Genomic DNA, 23,947 nt, shown 5'->3' with positions numbered 1-23,947 from the left:
TGCTCCACATGGAGCCTCTGACTGTAGTGTCAACAACAAGCTCCACATGGAGCCTCTGACTGTAGTGTCAACAACAAGCTCCACATGGAGCCTCTGACTGTAGTGTCAACAACAAGCTCCACATGGAGCCTCTGACTGTAGTGTCAACAACAAGCTCCACATGGAGCCTCTGACTGTAGTGTCAACAACAAGCTCCACATGGAGCCTCTGACTGTAGTGTCAACAACAAGCTCCACATGGAGCCTCTGACTGTAGTGTCAACAACAAGCTCCACATGGAGCCTCTGACTGTAGTGTCAACAACAAGCTCCACATGGAGCCTCTGACTGTAGTGTCAACAACAAGCTCCACATGGAGCCTTTGACTGTAGTGTCAACAACAAGCTCCACATGGAGCCTCTGACTGTAGTGTCAACAACAAGCTCCACATGGAGCCTCTGACTGTAGTGTCAACAACAAGCTCCACATGGAGCCTCTGACTGTAGTGTCAACAACAAGCTCCACATGGAGCCTCTGACTGTAGTGTCAACAACAAGCTCCACATGGAGCCTCTGACTGTAGTGTCAACAACAAGCTCCACATAGAGCCTCTGACTGTACTGTCAACAACAAGCTCCACATGGAGCCTCTGACTGTACTGTCAACAACAAGCTCCACATGGAGCCTCTGACTGTACTGTCAACAACAAGCTCCACATGGAGCCTCTGACTGTAGTGTCAACAACAAGCTCCACATGGAGCCTCTGACTGTACTGTCAACAACAAGCTCCACATGGAGCCTCTGACTGTAGTGTCAACAACAAGCTCCACATGGTGCCTCTGACTGTAGTGTCAACAACAAGCTCCAGGTGTGGAACCTGTGGAGGCTATAGGGGGTGTGATTGTATGGGGCACATGTCATAACTACATTCAGAACTTTGTTGTTTTATTAAATTAAGTATTTTAAATGTCACGGTATCCTTGTGTATAGCAATGTCACATAATTGTATTTGAGACAAAGCCTGTTCATTGTTAAAATAGGCCTATGTTTCCTCAAATGAATATTCTTGCAAGTATTCTAATACTAACGTCCTATCGGATATTGTAATTACCATGCCCATCCCCAGAAGGGAGAGATGTTACACGTCACAAATGACTCCCCATTGAGAGAGGGGGAAGATGGGCAGAGACCTGGCCAGGGAAAGGATGCCTTGCATGTTTTTCTTCACCCTGTTGTTGAGTGGAAATGCACAACAATGTTTGTTCCTAATTTCTGTGAGCCAGGCAGTCAGCAGCCCAGCTGGCCCAAGGCGAGAGGGAGAGCGAGAAGGGGAGGGAGAGAATTAGAGTGAAGGGAGAAGAGCGAGGGAGGCTGAGGCCACAGGACAGTCATTGGCTGTAGGGAGTTGGCTATGTGACATCATCAGGGGAGAAAGGGGGTGTTGGTGGAACACGGTAAACAAAGAGGGAATGTTTGAAAGGCTCTGTGCTGCAGAACAACATTTTAACTACGCTCAACTGATGCACCCCAAAATTATACCCCCATTCACCCCAACACTGTGCTGTCCCCGACTCTGAGCCCTTTTACATAAAGCACTGTGTCTATGTTGGCTGCGGTGCCGCTGCGCTTGCTGAACCTTAAGAAATATCCAATTCTGTTCTGCTAATAACGGTGCCACCTCTAGCTCTTTGTGGCTGTTACTGTACCAGTGGACTAACTTGTGTGGCTGCTAATTAAAATACCACCCAACTCTGAAACAAAAACACTTTAGTTCGGGCCTATTACGCAACCATCTGAGTTAAGCCTAAGCTGTGTGTCTGTTTGTTCAGTAGGGTTTAAATGGGAGCGTTGCTGGGTGTTAACATCTTTCCTCCTCTTCTGAAAAACTCCTACATTTTTACTGCGTGCCATTTTACTCCTTGCTATTGTTTGAAGTTTTGGGAACACATTAGTGTTCCCATGGTTACAGGAAGAAACAGTAATATGTTTCCTGGGAGGAGGAAGGTCGGGGGTCAGCTGACGAGTGGCTGTCCGTCCCAGAGTCCCCTCTTTCCTGGCAGAGCAGACTGTGTCCGAGTCCAGCAGCAAACAGGCCGTTGGTCTGTTTATAAACTTCAGAATGGGAAGCTTTCTTTCACACCATCCTGTGTGTATTTTACCAGTTTGTGTGTTAAAGGTTGTCTGTGTTGGCACAAGCTGTCCTGGTATGTCAGTGAATGTTCAGTGTTGCTCCATGTTTTATTGATGGACACAGGAGAGGATTCTGTTTTGAATGATGTGGTTGTTTTCACCTGTTTCTAGGGAAACCATCAGCACAGATCAAATGAAGGCTTAACGAATGGACACCATGGCTATATTCACTATTTAAACGTGCATGTACCAACCATCCACATGCACACACTCCTCTCTCTTGAGGTGAGTTCCTATGCTGACCCCTTTAGGTATACGTTACAGGAAGCTTGTGTAAATATTGAGAGCTTCTGTGCACAGATTCACCTTTCTGCATCCAGCCGAGTGTGTTTTAACTGTATATCACTTCTCTCTTTCTGCTGTGGTGTGATCACCTGACCTTAATATTAATCTTTACATAACTGTGTGTGAATCTGAGATGATATTGTTGCTCTTAGTCTGTTCAGTGGGTTTTAGGGGTGTAGTCCAGTGAGGCCTATGCTAAATCACTTTTATCCAACTCAGAATTTTCAAGATGTCCTCATGGCTTGCAGTTAGTTTGGCGATTTGCTAATGAAATCAAGCTACGACTAGGGTATAGGCTAGGAATGTGTTCATTTTTCACTGTGCACCAACTGACATACGAGCATAGCTCCTCTCTGAGGTTGATTTTTCTATCTGCTTGGATTATAGCTGACCCCTGACCTCGTCATGTGAGGGTTGGTCTCTGACTAGGGCTGTGACGGTGTCCATTTATAACTGTTCGAATAGCCAAAGTGTATCTGACCTAGGGCTGACCCCATTTAGTTCACAGGTCGATTGTTTGGTCAAGAGGCTCTTGGTCGGCCAAGTTTTTTTTTTTGTGGAGCAGTGGCAAATATATGTAAAAGATGATGGCACACGACACACATCTGATTAACATCTGTCTGAGTGGACTAGTCCATTGCTGAGGCCGCGGGGATTGCACACCAGTAGTACATTTACCATTTATTCCCATTTATAATCTACAATGCTTGTTTGGTTGCGGTAATTTCTGTTAATGCATTCAATATATTATTATTATTATTACAGTCTTACAGTTGTCATTGTTGGAGTGGACACGTTGTTTGCAGAGAGCACAACCTAGGCTACACAGTGAGGAAAAAGTTTTGGTTTATTTCATTCCATTTAGGAGATTAAAGTTTGTTTTGAGCGCTCCTGTCAATCTTGATTATGCATATAGGAGTAGGACTAGTCTACCTGGCCTCCGTGCAAATGTAGACTTCTAAATGTGTCCATTTGGGGATCTGATACTATTTCTGATTGTCTTAACTCACCATCACTGTGGAGCTTCTCAAATGTTTTCTTCACCTCAAACTGTATGTTAACAAAGTCTGTTTTTACATCCACTGAGTGGCTACATTGAGGAACTATTGTCAATTTGAAAAACCTTTCCAGCTCTCTCCCTTTCAATTACCACTAAGCATGAAAGGGGGAGAAAATGGCATGCTCTGATCCGTTGGAAACGTCATAAAATAGGCCTGCCTGATTTCTTCTTATCCCTTGTGCAAAACAGCATACAGCTGTCTGTCTGCAGCTCAATGGCAAGGGGAAACTCTTGAGTACCCAGAATATGTTATACAATGTTGCAAGTTTGCTCGGAGGAGCTTCAGGCTGAACCAAGTTAATACAATAGTTGATAGGATCTTTCAAGTTCCTTGCAAACAGGCCATGCATAGCCAATGTGATATTTATTTTCATCAGGATATTTCCTACCTGCAGGCTGCAATGTTTTTATTTGTTGGCTTTATGTAGGCTATTTTTACATATTGGCAATTGCAATAAAAGTTGCTTTTAAATTTCATTTAGACATTGATTTTGAGACATTTTATTTTTTTATTTCACCTTTATTTAACCAGGTAGGCTAGTTGAGAACAAGTTCTCATTTACAACTGAGACCTGGCCAAGATAAAGCAAAGCACTGCGACACAAACAACAACACAGAGTTACACATGGAATAAACAAGCGTACAGTCAGTAACACAATAGAAAAAAATTAAGTCTATATACAGTGTGTGCAAATGGCGTGAGGAGGTAAGGTAATAAATAGGCCATAGTGGCGAAGTAATTAGAGTTTAGCAAATTAACACTGGAGTTATAGATGAGCAGATGATGATGTGCAAGTAGAAATACTGGTGTGCAAAAGAGCAGAAAAGTAAATAAAAACAATATGGGGATGAGGTAGGTAGATTGGATGGGCTATTTACAGCTGCAGCTATCGGTTAGCTGCTCAGATAGAGGATGTTTAAAGTTAGTGAGGGAGATATAAGTTGCCAACTTCAGAGATTTCTGCAATTCGTTCAAGTCATTGGCAGCAGAGAACTGGAAGGAAAGGCGGCCAAAGGAGGTGTTGGCTTTTGGGATGTTCAGTGAGATACCTGTTGGAGCGCGTGCTACGAGTGGGTGTTATCGTGACCAGTGAGCTGAGATAAGGCAGAGCTTTACCTAGCATAGACTTATAGATGACCTGGAGCTAGTGGGTCTGGCCACAAATATGTAGTGAGGGCCAGCCGACTAGAGCATACAGGTCGCATTGGTGGGTACTATAAGGGGCTTTGGTAACAAAACAGATGGCACTGTGATGGACTGCATCCAGTTTGCTGAGTAGAGTATTGGAAGCTTTTTTGTAAATTGCATCATCGAGGATCGGTAGGATAGTCAGTTTTACTAGGGTATGTTTGGCGGTGTGAGCGAAGGAGGGCTTGTTGCGAAATAGGAAGCCGATTTCTAGATTTAATTTTGGATTGGAGATGTTTAATATGAGTCTGGAAAGAGAGTTTACAGTCTAACCAGACACCTAGGTATTTGTAGTTGTCCACGTATTCTAAGTCAGAACCGTCCAGAGTACTGATGCTGGACTGGCGGGCTGTTGCGGGCAGCAAACGGTTGAAAAGCATGCATTTGGTTTTACTAGCATTTTAAGAGCAGTTGGAGGCCATGGGAGGAGTGTTGTATGGCGTTGAAGCTCGTCTGGAGGTTAGTTAACAGTGTCCAAAGAAGGGCCAGAAGTATACAGAATGGTGTCGTCTGTGTAGAGGTGGATCAGAGAATCACCCTGATCATATCAATCATATGAAGACTTTATTATAAATGAAATGAAACTGTTCTAGGAAAATGTGCATATGAAAATCATAACTGACACTCAGATCAGTAGAAATGGTTGAATAACTTGGCACTCCAAATGGAAAAGGTTGTCGACCACAGGTGTAGCGAATTACCGGTTAACTTCATGAGCGTAACAGCAGAAAATGTGAAGGCCAGCAGCAGCAGGAAGGTCGGGAACATGTTTATTTCTTCTGGTTAGACTATATTTATTTCTGGCTCCCTCTTTAGTAATTTGTGTGTTCATTTTTAATCGCAGTGCTTATATCATCAGACAAGCTCAGTAGCCTACATATAGTTGATTTTATTCAAAACATAGGGTTTGTCAACATATAGAAAAATAATTAAGTAAAAAAAATTTGACCAATTGATTGGTCGACAGAACAGACTACTTTCGGGTCGACCAAGATAAAAAAAATTGTCGGGGACAGTCCTAATCTGACTTTGGTCCTCTCCCTCTCTCTCCCTCCCTGTAGCCTCAGCCCCTGTCAACAGCCTGAGTAGACGCCGCGCCCCCTCCGTGGCCCCCCTGACTTGGGAGAAGCGCAACGCCGCCGCCATGTCGAGCATCATCATCGACCCCGAGCTCAAGCCCGGGGAGTTTGTCATCAAGAGCCTTTTTGCTGAGTTTGCTGTGCTGGCTGAGAAGAAGATTGAGGTGGTGATGGCCGAACCGCTGGTGAGTTGCTGTGATCCGAGAGGCAGGGGGGGACGCAAGTAAGACCAAATCAACCCCTAGCCCTGAATCCTAGGCACTTGACTGAAATAAATGATTAGGTGTAAGCAATATTCTGACTAATATTACCATATGCTATTACCTTTCAGATCTACATGAAGTGCCTAGTTGTAGGGGCTAGCCTAGCGGTTGATTTGGAATGAAATGCTATTAGCTATTAGCTCACTAGCCCTGTCCTGAGTTCCTAGGTCCTGGTTGCTACATAGCATTATTTGGCTTAAAGGCCAAAGAGGTTACAGGTCAAATGTTTCTAGTGACTGCCTGTATTCAGTCTGTAAACAGACTTCTCCTTAAACTTAGAGGGGTGTGTGCATGTGCACAGGCTGTGTGGGTGTGAAAAATGAGACATGCATTCCAGTGTGATTTCCCAGAATGGGGGGGATGTTATTTTCTTGGAATAGTGAGCTTTTTTTTAAAACTAATATCAAGACTCCGTGGGAGGTACAATCCCTTGCCCTCGCTAGGGGCTGCTGGGAGGGTGTGTGTTTGGAATGGGGAGTAAACATGTCATTTAAACGCCACCCCTCTCCCCCTCCCCTCTGGACCACTCTCTCCCTCCATTCAGCTCTCCATTCATCTCTATTCATCTCCCCGAGTGCTCCCCTCTTCTGCTGCCACCTCCTCTGCCTCTCTCACCCCTTTGTTTCCTCTCCCTGGTTGGTGTTTGTCCAGTGGTCAGCCAACTCCTCTCCTGTTTCACCTGGCCCCACATCCACTGGTCTGCTGATATGAATGACGTAGGGGTCCTATTATATTTTTCTATTGAGTACTTACTTGACTGACAGCCCTGTTTCTGTCTTTCTTTCCCTCAGGAGAAACTCTTGTCCCGATCCCTCCAGAGAGGGGAAGATGCACAATTTGATCAGGTGAGTTCTAGTGTGTGTGTGCACATGCATTGTTATTATGTACTCTCTCCCCCACCTCCCATCCATACAGTAGTTGAATTCCCCAGCTTCACCCAATCAATCCCCACTCAACGGCCCATCCATCCGTCCCTCATCTCCAACTGGTGCATGCAGAACTCTGAACAATGGAGCTGCTGCAGAGTGCTTTGTTCAGCGCAACACAAAGCCAATGAGGATATGGTGCTATAGATCCAGCTGCCTCCATTGTGACTGAGTGTGGTAGAACGAGCATACAGGGAGAGGGAGCAGAATCGCTGTGTCATCCTTAGCAGTGTTGGGTGCTGGAGTCTGTCATCCTGGCGCCGGGAGGGCACAGAGAGCAGTTGCATAACTCTCCCTCCCAGCATCCATTACCCAGCACCCTCAGCACACCGCACTGTCCTTCAACACACACATACAATTCAGACACACACCATTCATTGTGTAGAAGACTACTTACTGTATCCCACTGCAGATTGACTGACTGTAAAAACTATACGCTTGACATGCATAGATTGACTTTTTGTTTGCTCTGGTGCATGTAGTTGAAGAAGAAACATATTTATTGCTAGCATTATGGCAATATACCCCTACCATTTTTAGTCTGCAAAGGTGATGTTAATAGATAATACATTCACAGTATGAGGTTGCAATTCTGATGATCAAAGTGCTGATGAGGTGTTTCTAACAGAGCCTGTTTGTTGGTCGGCCCACATTCTGACTGTATAGCACTGCAGAGCCCTGTGCTATAGCGGCTTTAGCGCTAGCCGCTCAACAGGATAGGACCTCACTGTGCTCGACATGTCATCAAACACCGCACTTACAGTCCCAATCAATACATCCTGTTCTCTATTGTATGTCACCCAGTGATTCGGTCCCCTCCCCTCACCCCCGCTCCACTTCTTCCTAGATATTCTTCCCAATCCCTGCATCCTCTTTTCTCCTCATCTCTCCTTACAGTGGAGCCTTTTACATCAAATATAGAACCTCAGTATGTGTGTAATATTGGTGATTTAAGATGATTGTTCTGGTGAGGATTTGTTTGTATTGTTCATGTTTTTGACCTTTATGTACATTCTCATGATGCTGGATGGATGTTTTACCTGTAAGCTGTAATAACTAGCTATTGTAATGTGTATGTGTTCTTTTCACAGTTAATAAGCTCTATGAGCTCCGTAGCGGAACACTGTTTGCCCTCCCTGCTGCGCACACTCTTTGACTGGTACCGGCGGCAGAGTGGCACTGAAGATGAGTCTTATGAGTACAGACCTCGCTCCAGCACCAAGTCCAAAGGGTACGATACTCCTCCTAATCTGCTCATCCCTCTCTCCTGTCCTCCCCTCACCTCCCACAATCTGTCCTAACGCGCTCTCTCTCTCTCTCTCTCTCTCTCTCTCTCTCTCTCTCTCTCTCTCTCTCTCTCTCTCTCTCTCTCTCTCTCTCTCTCTCTCTCTCTCTCTCTCTCTCTCTCTAGGGATGAACAGCATCGGGATAAAGACTACCTATTGGAGCGGAGGGACTTAGCCATAGATTTCATATTCTGTTTAGTTTCAGTAGAAGTTTTAAAACAGGTGAGTCCTGGGTTACTTCTGCCTGTTTGTTTGTTTGTTTGTCTGGTCTGTGTCTGGTCTGTTAGATGAGTCCTCTTCCTCAGTGTGGTGGACAGCATGCACTGTCACTGCAATGCCAGCATACCAAGGCATACCGAGCTGTCATCCTGAACCTACAGCATCTAGACCGACCCCAGACTATCCAGATCCAAACCACTCTCTCTTAGAACAAACCTTCAGTGATCTCAGGGTTTGGTTGTCCTTGGCTCCAACAGGGAGGATAATGAATGGTAGTAAAGGGAGAGAGACAGCATGAAGGAAGTATTGATGTGCCTAATATGATGTGATGTTTTCATGTTTACGTCACAGATTCCTCTTCACCCCGTGCCAGATACTTTAGTACATGAAGTTCTGAACCTGGCATTCAAGCACTTTAAACACAAAGAGGGGTGAGTGTAAACAAACACACACACCATTAATACACATACTATACTATAGTCTAGCACACAGAATATTCCAGAGGGCTTTTGGCTCTGCAGTTGATTCACTCATTACTTTATGGGTGTTTGAATAGACTGTTTTTTATGACCAATGTGTGACTTTATGGTCTGTCCACATATTAATGTCACTTAAAGAAAACACAATCGCCACTTGTTAGACAACTTGAGTAAACCTTCACTCAGCTGCTTCAACCCTACAGTATGCAGCTACATGCTTGTGGTTTTAGAGATGGATGTTTGATCGGCCATAACTTTTATCACACTGTTTGGGATGATATTTCCTTTAATGGGTTTGTTTGTTCAGCTGCTCCTCAGCAGGTCTGATATTTCACGGTCAGTGTCTTCATATCCTGTGTTAACAAATCATGAGAGCTGTTTCTGAGTGTGAGTGGATCATGGATGTGTTCTGATTGGCAGGTGCTCTGGCCCCAACACTGGCAATGTGCACATCATCGCAGACCTGTATGCTGAGGTCATCGGAGTGCTCACACAGTCAAAGTAAGCGTTTTCTCCTTAGATTGTTCTAAGTTCAAGTCTTCTTAACACAGTCCAAATAACTCAACATGTCACTCCTATTACTCCTAAACTATATATTAAAAACGAGCCCGCTCCTTATGGAAGACTAAGTCAAAATGTGTGTGTGTCTCTCCAGGTTCCAGGCGGTGCGTAAGAAGTTCATCACGGAGCTGAAGGAGCTGAGGCAGAAGGAGCAGAGCCCCTACGTGGTCCAGAGCATCATCAGCCTCATCATGGGCATGAAGTTCTTCAGGGTCAAGATGTACCCCGTGGAGGACTTCGAGGCCTCCTTCCAGTTCATGCAGGTCAGTTATCCTGGGTAGAGCACATCTTGGCAAACCGTACCTAAATAAGACAATAAGCATTTGTTATTGGACAAGTTCAGGTAGTCCCTCCCTGTTTCAAAACCTAATTTTTAGTGAATATAACCCTGACGTGTCGAAGCAACAGGCGTGTATCTAGTCTATTTGATGCCCAGACTGTACAGTACTGTATATCTGATTGTCTGAGTGGCTGCGTATAGGGATTTAATGGCTCTCTGCTGAACTACACCCAGAATGGATGTTTTACTGCAGCCACTTTGTTTGAGCTCAGCAGCTCTCTGTAGCAGAGCCTCATAAAGCCAGATGAATAACGATCAGATAGCAGATCACTGTGCCAAGAGCACTGAACGGAGCAAGGCCTTTTCGTTAAGCTCAATACGGCAGTAAAAAGCTCACTCAATATGCTCCCCTCTTAACAAGCCCTGATTTCCCAGCATGCTGATGGAACATGTTGGGTATTCTGCCGTAGTTTATTTGTGCCACCACATTCCCTTTACGTCTGTTGGTTTCTGCCCATATGTGACAAACTGTTGCATGGTCTATTGTTTATCCATTTGTCTATTTGGTTTGTTTATGTACAGTGAGGGGAAAAAAGTATTTGATCCCCTGCTGATTTTGTACGTTTGCCCACTAACAAAGAAATGATCAGTCTATAATTTTAATGGTAGGTTTATTTGAACAGTGAGAGACAGAATAACAACAAAAAAATCCAGATGTCCAGTATGTCAGAAATGTTATAAATTGATTTGCATTTTAATGAGGGAAATAAGTATTTGACCCCTCTGCAAAACATGACTTAGTACTTGGTGGCAAAACCCTTGTTGGCAATCAGAGGTCAGACGTTTCTTGTAGTTGGCCTCCAGGTTTGCACACATCTCAGGAGGGATTTTGTCCCACTCCTCTTTGCAGATCTTCTCCAAGTCATTAAGGTTTCGAGGCTGACGTTTGGCAACTCGAACCTTCAGCTCCATCCACAGATTTTCTATGGGATTAAGGTCTGGAGACTGGCTAGGCCACTCCAGGACCTTAATGTGCTTCTTCTTGAGCCATTCCTTTGTTGCCTTGGCCGTGTGTTTTGGGTCATTGTCATGCTGGAATACCCATCCACGACCCATTTTCAATGCCCTGGCTGAGGGAAGGAGGTTCTCACCCAAGATTTGACGGTACATGGCCCCGTCCATCGTCCCTTTGATGCGGGGAAGTTGTCCTGTCCCCTTAGCAGAGAAACACCCCCAAAGCATAATGTTTCCACCTCCATGTTTGATGGTGGGGATGGTGTTCTTGGGGTCATAGGCAGCATTACTCCTCCTCCAAACACGGCGAGTTGAGTTGATGCCAAAGAGCTCCATTTTGGTCTCATCTGACCGCAACACTTTCACCCAGTTGTCCTCTGAATCATTCAGATGTTCATTGGCAAACTTCAGACGGGCATGTATATGTGCTTTCTTGAGGAAGGGGACCTTGCGGGCGCTGCAGGACTTCAGTCCTTCACGGCGTAGTGTGTTAACAATTGTTTTCTTGGTGACTATGGTCCCAGCTGCCTTGAGATCATTGACAAGATCCTCCCGTGTACTTCTGGGCTGATTCCTCACCGTTCTCATGATCATTGCAACTCCACGAGGTGAGATCTTGCATGGAGCCCCAGGGCGAGGGATATTGACAGTTCTTTTGTGTTTCTTCCATTTGCGAATAATCGCACCAACTGTTGTCACCTTCTCACCAAGCTGCTTGGCGATGGTCTTGTAGCCCATTCCAGCCTTGTGTAGGTCTACAATCTTGTCCCTGACATCCTTGGAGAGCTCTTTGGTCTTGGCCATGGTGGAGAGTTTGGAATCTGATTGATTGCTTCTGTGGACAGGTGTCTTTTATACAGGTAACAAGCTTCGGTTAGGAGCACTCCCTTTAAGAGGGTGCTCCTAATCTCAGCTCGTTACCTGTATAAAAGACACCTGGGAACCATAAATCTTTCTGATTGAGAGGGGGTCAAATACTTATTTCCCTCATTAAAATGCAAATCAATTTATAACATTTTTGACATGGATTTTTCTGGATTTTTTTTGTTGCTATTCTGTCTCTCACTGTTCAAATAAACCTACCATTAAAATTATAGACTGGTCATTTCTTTGTCAGTGGGCAAACGTACAAAATCAGCAGGGGATCCAATACTTTTTTCCCTCACTGTATGTGCACTGTTGTCATCCATGTTGGTATGCGTCTGTGTTCCTCAGGAGTGTGCCCAGTATTTCCTGGAGGTGAAGGATAAGGACATAAAGCATGCATTGGCTGGCCTGTTTGTTGAGATCCTCATCCCTGTTGCTGCTGTGAGTACCACCCAGACGACAACACAAAACATGGGAAGTTAATAGTAGGATAGAGCCTTTCTGTATAAGAGATTCCTCTGTGTTAGCTTCCATAAAAAGCACCTTCGATTGGCTAATGTCATTGGATGCATCTGAAATGGCACCTGATTCCCTATATATGGCCCCTGGTGAAAAGTAGTGCACTATTTAGGGATTAGGGTACCATTTCGGTCGCACATATTGAATGAGCTTAGTGGTGACAGCTTCCTTCCTTCCTCGCTCCTTCCCTCCCGGCAGGCGGTGAAGAATGAAGTCAATGTGCCGTGCCTCAAGAACTTTGTGGAGATGCTCTACCAGACAACCTTTGACCTTAGCTCCAGAAAGAAGCACTCTTTGGTAACGTCTCTTTTCTCACACTATTATCTGGACTTTCCCTCCCACTTCTCTCTGCTATGTCTCGTTTCCCTCTTTTTATGACATCAACTTGTTAACTCTTAATCTCCTCACACCATCTCCCTCTTTCCCACTTCTCTCTCTTTCTCCTCTCGTTTCCTTCCCCTCTCTTTTGTGGTTGACGTGTGTTCTCTCTTTCAGGCTCTGTATCCTCTGGTGACGTGCCTGCTGTGTGTCAGTCAGAAGCTGTTCTTCCTCAATAACTGGCACATCTTCCTCACAAACTGCCTCTCTCACCTGAAGGTACACAGCACAATCACCTAAACCAGTTACCTAACACCTAGTATACTGGCCTATGAAGGAAAATGCAGACTTCCATGCCAATTTCACATTTAATAGGACACTTAGTTTTATATTTTAAAGACAGTGGATTCCCTAATGTTTAAAAGTGGGACATGTAATTGAGTATAATTTTCTAAAGACTGTATTATGAAAATAGATGATCTACTATCCTTTAGGCAGTAGTAAGTGCTATGAGCCTCCTTTGAAAAATATTCAAGATGTTTATTGCATACCAAGTTGTATCATTTATCACTGTTACTATGACTGAAACCTTACTGCTCTAGCATAATGTTCTTCACCAGGTATGTTGTTAATTGTCATAGTGAGACGTTAGATATCCCCTGCACACCACAACTCCATGAGGTGTTTTTGGTTTAAAGGGTGTGCCTTAACGATCATATTTTCCTCCTCCCCTGTCCGACAACTCCCCGCAAACCAATCACAAACCGATCAAGCCAATCAATCATGCTCCGCTCCTGTACCATCCTCAAGCTAATTCAGCCGAGATGCACTGTGTTGTGTGAATGCACTGTGTTGTGTGAATGTCTCCTCTCTCCTCAACTCTGAATTGATTCCATGGTGGACATGAGCTATAATTCCCTTTGCTCTTGTGGTGGTGATTCTATGATGACTCTTTTGTTGAACTTACTCTGATCACAGTCATGTGGTGATTCAGTTGCTTTTGATTCCCTGTGAGAGATTAGATTCCCTTTGATTCCATAGTTTTTAATTAACCCCCTAAGCCTATTTGGTGCTTATGTAAGCTCCCTTGTTTTTGTGGTGGAACCATGATTCTGGTGGAGATTTGTTTGAGTGTGTGATTTAGCTCTTATTGTCCACTGGGCCATTTTAACCCTGTCCTTGTTTTGATGATCAGTTCAAATGCATTCAGTTTTGTGCCTTAAGGAGATCAAAACTCAATGGGTTAAAATGATACCTTTGGTACAGTGTATCAGACTAGTACCTGCTCAGATTTCTGAGCCTAGTAGATTGTGTGTTATAGTCCTAACATACATATTTTTTCCTACCTGGTCTCCTTTCACTGTCCCTGTCCTCGCACGATCTACTTACGTTTTACTCGCTTCACCTTGGCCTGCTTTGTGTGTTTTCTCCCTTCCCTGTCAATTTCACTTGCCTTCGATTGCACATCTTTCATTTCTTCACTTTCAAAAAGTATGAAATATTAGAAAATAACGGTACATGTTGAAATGTAAACAATTTCATTTGGGCTATATTAGTCTTTATAGAACATTGATTCATTTTTTTGTGTCAATGTTACTTTTGCATTTCATACTTTGCATCTTACTTCTGTGTCTAATATGAGACTGATTCAAGTGGATCGAAGTCAGTTAGGAGTGAGTTCGTTTTTTTTTTGGCACACTTGTCATTTTTGTGTTTCTATTACATTTTGTCGCTCTGTTCTCTTTAACCTGCATGTCTACCTCCCCACATCCTCACACTCAGTGTCTCCTGTCGTTTTCTCACGTTTTCACTCGCTCCAGATGCCGTCTAACAACAGCATCCGAAAGCAGATTGAGACACTGCAGGTGAGTTTGTCTGGTGTCTGTATGGTGGCATGACACCATCCAAGAGGTCATCTGACCTCGTCCTGGAGGTCAGAGAGGATGCAGCTACTAAGCCAGGGGCAATGAGGCTCTGGAGTCTGATAGTCCTCTTAAAGTGGAACTTATTGAGTGAAGATTACAGAGAAAGTAGTGGTTGGACACTTGGCTATTAGCCACACATTTCTTTGAGATGCAATGTTGGCTTGTGCTTTGCTGCTTTGTCTTTACCGGTGGTTTATTGCTTTGCTGTTTTTTGTGTGTGTGTCGTAGTAGTGGTTAGAGCATCGCGCTGGTGCATCAAGCAGACACACATTCTCAGATACCTACCTTACTCCTTGAGGGGTTTGAAGCCAGTTACCTGGAATGGGTTGTTGGTAGATCTGAGTACTCGTTCCAAATGGATTTTGTAGTTTATTTTTGGAGACCCATAGAGTACTGCAGCATTTTGTGTGCTGTAATAGTCCCGAGTTACACCCAATTCTCTTATCATTGGTGTTGACATGCTGCTGTGTGTGGCACCCTCGCAGCTCCATGGCCCACTGATGGGTGGAAAGGTTATTGCAGTACCCTTGAAAGAATCCTTTGTATGGCTGTCAGCTGTGTTGATATTGGAGCGAATGTTGTGTGCATGGATTTGATGGGCAGCACTGTGTAATTGCACCTTTAGTCACAGATTTTTGGGAATGCTCAGCTGTACAAACATTCCCTGGAGGTTGGAACATCAAAAACTACAGCTAGCATAACATAATCACAAACTACAGCTCGCGTAGCATGCATCACAAACTACAGCTCGCGTAGCATGCATCACAAACTACAGCTCGCGTAGCATGCATCACAAACTACAGCTCGCGTAGCATGCATCACAAACTACAGCTCGCGTAGCATGCATCACAAACTACAGCTCGCGTAACATGCGTCACAAACTACAGCTCGCGTAGCATGCGTCACAAACTACAGCTCGCGTAGCATGCATCACAAACTACAGCTCGCGTAGCATGCATCACAAACTACAGCTCGCGTAGCATGCATCACAAACTACAGCTCGCGTAGCATGCATCACAAACTACAGCTCGCGTAGCATGCATCACAAACTACAGCTCGCGTAGCATGCATCACAAACGACACTTACAGTTGAAGTGGGAAGTTTACATACACCTTAACCAAATACATTTAAACTCAGTTTATCACAATTCCTGACATTTAATCCTAGTAAAAATTCCCTGTCTTAGGTCAGTTAGGATCACCACTTTATTTTAATAATGTGAAATATAATAGTATATAATAATAGTAGAGTGATTTATTTCAGCTTTTATTTCTTTCATCACATTCCCAGTGGGTCAGAAGTTTACATACACTCAATTAGTATTTGGTAGCATTGCCTTTCAATTGATTAACTTGGGTCAAATGTTTCGGGTAGCCTTCCACAAGCTTCCCACAATAAGTTGGGTGAATTTTGGCCCATTCCTCCTGACAGACCTGGTATAACTGAGTCAGGTTTGTAGGCCTCCTTGCTCGCACATGCTTTTTCAGTTCAGCCAACAAACTTTCTATAGGATTGAGGTCAGGGCTTTGTGATGGCCATTCCAATACCTTGACTTTGTTGTCCTTAAGCCGTTTTGCCACAACTTTGGAAGTATGTTTGGGGTCATTGTCCATTTGGAAGACCCATTTGCGACCAAGCTTTAACTTCCTCACTGATGTCTTGAGATGTTGCTTCAATATATCCACATAATTTTCCGACCTCATGATGCCATCTGTTTTGTGAAGTGCACCAATCCTTCCTGCAGCAAAGCACCCCCACAACATGATGCTGCCACCCCATGCTTCACGGTTGGGATGGTGTTCTTCAGCTTGCAAGCATCCCCCTTTTTCCTCCAAACATTATGATGGTCATTATGGCCAAACATTTCTATTTTTGTTTCATCAGACCAGAGGACATTTCTCCAAAAAGTACGATCTTTGTCCCCATGTGCAGTTGCAAACCGTAGTCTGGCTTTTTTATGGCTGTTTTGGAGCAGTGGCTTCTTCCTTGCTGAGCGGCCTTTCAGGCTATGTCGATATAGGACTTGTTTTACTGTGGATATAGATGCTTTTGTACCCGTTTCCTCCAGCATCTTCACAAGGTCCTTTGCTGCTGTTCTGGGATTGATTTGCACTTTTTGCACCAAAGTTCGTTCATCTCTAGGAGACAGAACGCGTCTCCTTCCTGAGCGGTATGACGGCTGCGTGGTCCCATGGTATTTATACTTGCGTACTATTGTTTGTACAGATTAACGTGGTACCTTCAGGCGTTTGGAAATTGCTCCCAAGGATGAACCAGACTTGTGGAGGTCTAGAATTTTATTCTGAGGTCTTGGCTGATTTCTTTTGATTTTCCCATGATGTCAAGCAAAGAGGCACTGAGTTTGAAGGTAGGCCTTGAAATACATCCACAGGTACACCTCCAATTGACTCAAATGATGTCAATTAGCCTATCAGAAGCTTCTAAAGCCATGACATCATTTTCTGTAATTTTCCAAGCTGTTAAAAGGCACAGTCAACTTAGTGTATCTAAACTTATGGAATTAAACCCACTGGAATTGTGATACAGTGAATTATAAGTGAAATAATCTGTCTGTAAACAATTGTTAGAAAAATTACTTGTCATGCACAAAGTAGATGCCCTAACCGACTTGCCAAAACTATAGTTTGTTAACAAGAAATTTGTGGAGTGATTGAAAAACGAGTTTTGATGACTCCAACGTAAGTGTATGTAAACTTCTGACTTCAACTGTAGCATAACATGCGTCACAAACTACAGCGAGCATAGCATGCTGTGCATTTATACATAGGCAGAGTCACTCTGGAACAAATGTATATTTTTGGCAAGCTTAAGTCATTTCAACAATCTCATACATCAGTAGTTTATTTTAGATCTAAAGTAGACTCATCAAATCACAGCTGGGACATCTCAAACATCTCTATAAATGAAACGGGCCGTATAAATTGCTTAATTCCGTACAGTAGGTCTAAGTGAATGGTTTGTGTGTCAGATCCCTGCTTATGTGGCATGCCCCACACCAGACTTGAATCTGTCACAGTGAGAAGACAGGTGGGTGAAGAAAGTGTTCTGTCTCTGGCCCTTTAGAACAAAGATCCCAAAATGTCCCGTGTGGCACTGGAGTCACTCTACAGACTGCTGTGGGTCTACATCATCAGGATCAAGTGTGAGAGCAACACCGTCACACAGAGGTCAGTACCAGCCCGGACAGAACAGGCTGTGGGCCCACTCCACACCATCTCTGCATGAACTGACACTGTGAAATGAAAGTCATCCAGACAGCATCTAAATCACCATATAGAACAAAGCAAGTGCCCACATCTCTCCTTTAGCAGAACCAGAATTAGAATTCTATCTACACTCAGAACTGGTCTAGTCTACAGTCTCCTCGGTGAACATCCCAGTTTAACCCTTGAATCTTCTCCTGTTTGCTGCAGCCGGCTGCTTAGCATCGTTTCAGCGCTTTTCCCCAAAGGCTCCCGTAGCGTGGTGCCCCGTGACACGCCCCTCAATATCTTCGTCAAGATCATCCAATTTATAGCTCAGGTATGTCTTATGAGGCCATGCTGGAGTAGTGATTCCCGTATAATTCCTCTAAACGGCAGGTAGTGGCTTGTGTCTTACCTATGATTAGTGATTATTGGTTTGTTGTGGCTCATTTCACAGGAAAGGCTGGATTTTGCTATGAAGGAGATAATTTATGACCTCCTGTGTGTGGGCAAATCTCACAAGACATTCACCATCAATCCAGAAGTAAGAGATAGCCGAGAGACATTAATGATCCAATCATACGCTCATTGTGATTGCGCTCTTCATTCTCTGACCGTCCCTTCCTGCCTCTATCTCTCTCATGCTCTCTTGCTGTCTCTCTTAGAGGATGAATATTGGCCTGAGGGCCTTCCTGGTGATAGCTGACAGTCTGCAGCAGAAAGACGGGGAGCCGCCCATGCCCACCACAGGGGCCATCATGCCCTCAGGAAACACCCTGCGGATCAAGAAGATCTTCCTCGCCACCACCCTCACTGACGAGGAGGCCAAGGTCATCGGTAGGTCACCACCTCTGAGCTCCTTTCCCGTCACAACGGGCTATATCATTCCGATATGACTAGCTTTGTTGCTAACTCCGGCAATTTCACATTGATGTTGATTGTCCTCTCTCCCTGTCAAATTCATTTCTCAAATAAATTAATAAGCTTATGGCAGTGGGTCATTTTAGGGTGAAATGTGTAGTGTGAGAGTAATATATATATATGTATGTATGTGTGTGTGTGTGTGTGTGTGTGTGTGTGTGTGTGTGTGTGTGTGTGTGTGTAGGCATGTCACTGTACTACCCAGCAGTGAGGAAGGCCCTGGACAACATGCTGCGTCACCTGGACAAGGAGGTGGGGCGCTCCATGAGCATGACCAACGTCCAGATGTCCAATAAGGAGCCTGAGGATATGATCACGTAAGTGCCTCTCTGACTTAAAACATATGTGATCCATAACATGAGTGTCCTTTACATGTTTTTTAACTGTGTTGTGTTGCAGGGGGGAGAGGAAGCCGAAGATTGACCTGTTCCGTACGTGTGTGGCGGCCATCCCCAGGCTGATCCCAGATGGCATGAGCAGACAGGACCTGATCGAGCTGCTGGCCAAGTAACGACCCCACTCCTTCACATGCACCACCTCTGTCTGGGACTAATTGATGAACAAAGCAATGGGGCTTTTATTTTCAGCATCACTAGGAAGGACTTCAAAAGCTGTGTCTTTAAAAAGCTCTGTGATTGTTTGACCCCTGTGTGCTCTCCTCCTCAGGCTGACCATCCACATGGACGAGGAGCTGCGTGGCCTGGCCTTCACCACCCTGCAGGCCCTGATGGTGGACTTCCCAGAGTGGAGGGAGGACGTGCTCTCTGGCTTTGTCTACTTCATTGTGCGTGAGGTCACTGACATTCACCCCACGCTGCTGGACAACGCCATCAAGATGCTGCTGCAGCTCATCAGCCAGTGGAGGCAGGCAGTCCAGACTAGCAACAAGGTGGGTGGAGAGTGGATAGCTATAGCATCTCTTTTCGTCCTGCTATATTTTGGTCTGCTCTGTGTGTTTTTAACTCTGTACAGGGAAGGGTCTGGAAGTCCTTGCTCTGTACTGTAGTAGTTGGGTTATTGTGTATTTTGACTTGGGTTTGTGTAAGAAAGTAACTCTGTGTGTGTGCTCCAGCAGGGCCCTGGCAGCGGGCCGTCTCTGCCCCTGGAACGCTCTCCTCTGTGGGGGGTGCTGCACGTGGTGGAGGGCCTGGCACTGGTGGTGCTGTGCAGCTGCCGCCCTGCCACCCGGAGGCTGGCTGTTAATGTCCTCAAAGAGGTCCGAGCCCTGCACACCGCTCTGGGCATCGCCAAGGTAACTACCAACTCGCTGATAGACGGGGATCTAAAAGTGACAAAAATAATGAGATGCAGTGTTTCTCAAGTTAGGTGCAAGAGACTCACATTCATGGTTTCTGTCTGTCGCGCTCAGGGAGATGAGGAGTTGGCCATAGATGTGATGGACAGACAAAGTGCCTCTGTGCTGGAGAGCTTCATCCATCTCACAGGAGCTGACCAGGTAAGAATGGCAAAGCTGTTGTTTAATACAGCGCACACACACACACACACCCTGACCCTCCCCTCTCCACTGCAGACCAACCTGCTATACTGCCCCAGTGGTATCGACCTGCAGACGCTGGCAGAATGGAGCTCATCTCCCATCAGCCACCAATTTGATGTGGTCAGCCCATCGCACATCTGGGTGTTTGCCCACGTGACGCAGGGCCAGGACCCCTGGGTCATCAGCCTGTCCAGCTACCTGCGCCAGGAGCACCTGCCCAAGCACTGCCCCACCGCACTCAACTACGCCTGGATGTTCGCCTACACGCGCCTGCAGCTGCTCTCTCCACAAGTGGATGTCAAGTATGTCTCTAGGCCTTTCTCTGTTAATGTGGTGTGTGTGTGTGTGTGTGTGTGTGTGTGTGTGTGTGTGTGTGTGTGTGTTACATTTGAGGTTGTTAAAAGGCACTTAGAATGGATGTGGTTGCAGTCTGCTCATTAGAGTGCTGGATGATGTCACCGTTTGGTCTATGGTGATCGTACGGTGAACACCATCACTGGAGACTCGGCGTGTGATTGTGGGTAACATCATTCTAATAGATCTAGCTCTCAGCTGTTTATGGATATGAGCCCCGTGAAGACGACAGTTGCTGCCGGTCTTTTATAATGTGTGTATGTGGCACACATGGATATTATTTCAGTAACATTCTAATACCACCTGCCTGTTATTGTTTGACCTGTGCCCCTGCAGCAGCCCTATAAATGCTAAGAAGCTGAACAGCCTGAGCAGCAGTGGTGACTCGTACGTGGGCCTGTGGAGGAACTACCTGATCCTCTGTTGTAGCTCCGCCACTTCCTCCCCCAACTCCTCCTCTTCCTCCACCTCTGGCTCCATCCGCTGCTCCCCGCCTGAGACGCTGGCGTCCACGCCAGACAGCGGCTACAGCTACGACTCAAAGGTCAGAAGGCATGATCCCGCAGTGACCAACTATCACCCCAAACATGTATACGTTTTGCAAAGTTTTACGTGGGTGCTGTCAATGATATTCCTATGCCATGTTTATTTCCTTTAGTTATAGATTTAAAAATGATTTGAGTTGTCATATCGATTTGTGACCTTTGTGTGTATCCAGATTATTGGCACTCCGTCCCCCTCGTCCCTGTTCAAACACGTTGTCCCGATGATGCGCTCTGAGAGCATGGACATCACAGAGTCTCTTGTCCTGGGGTTTGGCAGGACCAGCCCCGTGGCCTTCAGGTGAGGGAGCCGCCCTGTGTCTATGTGGCTGGTAGTCATGTTTTTTGTTGTTTGAGTTGCCTGGTTGAATTTGCAAATGTTGATATTGCCTAGTTTAGGGTTATTTGGTTAGTAGGTACAGTATGTAATGGGTAAGTAAGTGTGTGTGGGCATGTATGAGTGTTTGCCCAGTAGTTTAACTTCTATTGTCTTTCAGAGAGTTGATAGAGGAACTGAACCCCATCATTAAGGAGGCTCTGGAGAGGAGACCTGAGGTGGGTGTAGCTCACTGACCACTCACATCTCAGTCATGTATCTAACATCAAAACACTGTACTACCTACAACACTCACCCTGCTCAGTAGTGACTCTTCTCCTCTGTTGCAGAACATGAAGCGACGCAGGCGTCGTGACATCTTGAGGGTCCAGCTGGTCCGGATCTTTGAGCTGCTGGCTGATGCTGGTGTCATCAGTCAGACGTCAGTGGAAACCAGGCCAGATGCCCTAATAGAGATAGAACTACATATGGTTATAGAGTATAGTATCCTAGTAAAGAATCATGGACCTTCCATCTTTGAATTTACTGACCCCTATCGTGTACCCCGTGTGTGCAGGGCAAGTGGAGGTCTGGACGGGGAGAGTCACTCTCTGAACTCAGTACTGTTGGAGTATGTGGATCTGACGAGACAGCTGCTAGAGGCTGAGAACGACAAAGACTCAGACACACTTAAGGACATCCGTTGCCACTTCAGTGCTCTGGTGGCTAACATCATTCAGAACGTCCCAGGTACTATACACAAATACTACAAACTGTACAATTCTGTATATGTGTGTGTTGTCGGTATTTGTTAGACATCTGTGTGTGTGTGTGTGTGTGTGTGTGTGTGTGTGTGTGTGTGTGTGTGTGTGTGTGTGTGTGTGTGTGTGTGTATTCCCACCAGTGCACCAGAGGAGGACCATCTTCCCTCAGCAGTCTCTAAGACACAGTCTGTTCATGTTGTTCAGCCACTGGGCTGGGCCCTTCAGCATCATGTTCACCCCACTGGACCGGTACAGTGACCGCAACATGCAGATCAACCGACACCAGTACTGTGCTCTCAAGGTACAACCAGCTGTTCACACGCACTCTAAACACTATACACACTTCTGTGTCAGGATGTGGTGAATGTTTGTCTACTGTGGCTGTGTTTACTTTGTAGGCCATGTCTGCAGTGTTGTGCTGTGGTCCAGTGGCTGACAACGTTGGCCTCTCCTCTGATGGTTATCTCTACAAGTGGCTGGACAACATCCTGGACTCTCAGGACAGGAAAGTAAGAGGCCTTATACACTGCAGCCTCACTGCTGCGCTTAAACTATCCCTTTATTACCAGCTACTGTCCTTCATCTGCACTGATTTGATTGTAAAACAGTATAAGACTAAAACTTTCACGGTTGAATTATTTAGTGGTGCGGATGAAGGAAAGGAAATGGCTTGACTCTTGTGGTGCCTCACTGAGTGCAGTGTATATTAAGGGCTTGTGCTGATGGTCCCTGATGGTGTCTTGGTCTCCCCCTGCAGGTGCACCAGTTGGGCTGTGAGGCGGTGATGCTGCTGTTGGAGCTGAACCCAGACCAGAGTAACCTGATGTTCTGGGCTGTGGACCGCTGCTACACTGGCTCACGGCGCGTGGCTGCCGGCTGCTTCAGGGCCATCGCCAACGTCTTTCACAACAGGCACGTCCGGATTTATTTCTCCCATTTTATAGTGCATGTTTGTTTTTCTGTGTGTTAACTGAAATGCTGTAATCCATAATCTTCTAATGTGATTGATATCGTATGGTCTACAGGGATTACCAGTTTGACACTGTGGTGCTACTGAATCTGATCCTGTTCAAGGCGGCTGATTCATCCAGAGATATCTATGAGGTGGCCATGCAGCTGCTGCAGGTTCGTGTGACACATTCCTGGACACCATGTTTATTTACTGCTCTGTGTCAGCTGGTTTTAGTCCAGTATGTACTTAATGCGATTTTTCTCTGTGTGGTGGTTCCCCAGATCTTGGAGCCCAAGCTCTTCCGTTACGCTCATAAACTGGAGATCCAGAGAACAGATGGGATCCTGAGCCCTCCCTCCCCGCTGCCACACCTCTACTCCGTCTCCTACTACCAGCTGTCTGAGGAGCTGGCCAGGACATACCCAGAGCTCACCCTGCCCATCTTCTCAGGTCTGCATTGTTACACATCACACACTGTCACATAGTCATCTGTCTCATTAGGCTAATCTTAAATGCCATCCTGGTTCAAGTAGTCCTCTATAAGGGGAATGGTCTGTCTTTTGAGATTCTGGTCTGTAGCCATATCTTTGGCATTTGGTACAGATTTGACGTGTTATTGATGTGGTGACTGTGCTGTTTTCTACCCCAGAGGTGAGCCAGCGTATCCAGACAGCACACCCTGGTGGTCGCCAGGTGATGCTGCACTACCTCCTGCCCTGGATGAACAACGTGGAGCTGGTGGACTTCAAGCCATCGCCACGGCGACATGAGGAGACCCCCATCTGTGAGGATGAGGAGGACGCCCACGAGCGTGATATGATGGTCAACAGCCGCCGTTGGCTCCGAGGGGAGGGCTGGGGCTCCCCGCACGCCACCACCATGGTGCTCAACAACCTCATGTTCATGACTGCCAAGGTACGACCGCAACCTACCACACACATGAAATTTACTCTGCTG

The 23,947-nt window shown here is 45.7% G+C and overlaps 1 protein-coding gene across 22 annotated transcripts in view; it reads left to right on the top strand.

Annotated features, from left to right (window-relative positions):
- fryl (furry homolog, like) overlaps nt 1-23,947 on the top strand; it is a 100,423-nt gene that overhangs the window by 44,592 nt on the left and 31,884 nt on the right. For 11 of the 22 annotated variants that reach the window (XM_029707571.1, XM_029707570.1, XM_029707564.1 and 8 more), the window contains 31 exons: nt 5,762-5,964; nt 6,834-6,887; nt 8,060-8,199; nt 8,380-8,476; nt 8,825-8,904; nt 9,373-9,453; nt 9,608-9,776; nt 12,023-12,115; nt 12,392-12,490; nt 12,689-12,790; nt 14,332-14,376; nt 17,522-17,625; nt 17,872-17,980; nt 18,101-18,187; nt 18,309-18,480; nt 18,749-18,881; nt 18,964-19,071; nt 19,231-19,453; nt 19,637-19,816; nt 19,934-20,020; nt 20,096-20,364; nt 20,753-20,960; nt 21,135-21,259; nt 21,456-21,513; nt 21,625-22,024; nt 22,179-22,339; nt 22,437-22,547; nt 22,796-22,950; nt 23,064-23,163; nt 23,272-23,440; nt 23,640-23,905. In XM_029707571.1, coding sequence (XP_029563431.1) covers nt 5,845-5,964; nt 6,834-6,887; nt 8,060-8,199; nt 8,380-8,476; nt 8,825-8,904; nt 9,373-9,453; nt 9,608-9,776; nt 12,023-12,115; nt 12,392-12,490; nt 12,689-12,790; nt 14,332-14,376; nt 17,522-17,625; nt 17,872-17,980; nt 18,101-18,187; nt 18,309-18,480; nt 18,749-18,881; nt 18,964-19,071; nt 19,231-19,453; nt 19,637-19,816; nt 19,934-20,020; nt 20,096-20,364; nt 20,753-20,960; nt 21,135-21,259; nt 21,456-21,513; nt 21,625-22,024; nt 22,179-22,339; nt 22,437-22,547; nt 22,796-22,950; nt 23,064-23,163; nt 23,272-23,440; nt 23,640-23,905 — 4,305 coding nt within the window. In that variant the 5' untranslated portion in view covers nt 5,762-5,844. Of the gene's footprint in view, nt 1-2,277; nt 2,392-5,761; nt 5,965-6,833; nt 6,888-8,059; nt 8,200-8,379; nt 8,477-8,824; nt 8,905-9,372; nt 9,454-9,607; nt 9,777-12,022; nt 12,116-12,391; nt 12,491-12,688; nt 12,791-14,331; nt 14,377-17,521; nt 17,626-17,871; nt 17,981-18,100; nt 18,188-18,308; nt 18,481-18,748; nt 18,882-18,963; nt 19,072-19,230; nt 19,454-19,636; nt 19,817-19,933; nt 20,021-20,095; nt 20,365-20,752; nt 20,961-21,134; nt 21,260-21,455; nt 21,514-21,624; nt 22,025-22,178; nt 22,340-22,436; nt 22,548-22,795; nt 22,951-23,063; nt 23,164-23,271; nt 23,441-23,639; nt 23,906-23,947 lie in introns of all 22 variants that reach the window. The other 11 variants (XM_029707569.1, XM_029707565.1, XM_029707566.1 and 8 more) reach the window with 5 other exon arrangements.

The sequence above is a fragment of the Salmo trutta genome, chromosome 22 (assembly GCF_901001165.1).
Source record: "Salmo trutta chromosome 22, fSalTru1.1, whole genome shotgun sequence".
NCBI classification, from domain to species: Eukaryota; Metazoa; Chordata; class Actinopteri; order Salmoniformes; family Salmonidae; genus Salmo; species Salmo trutta.
This window is presented reverse-complemented; position numbering and strand designations above follow the sequence as displayed.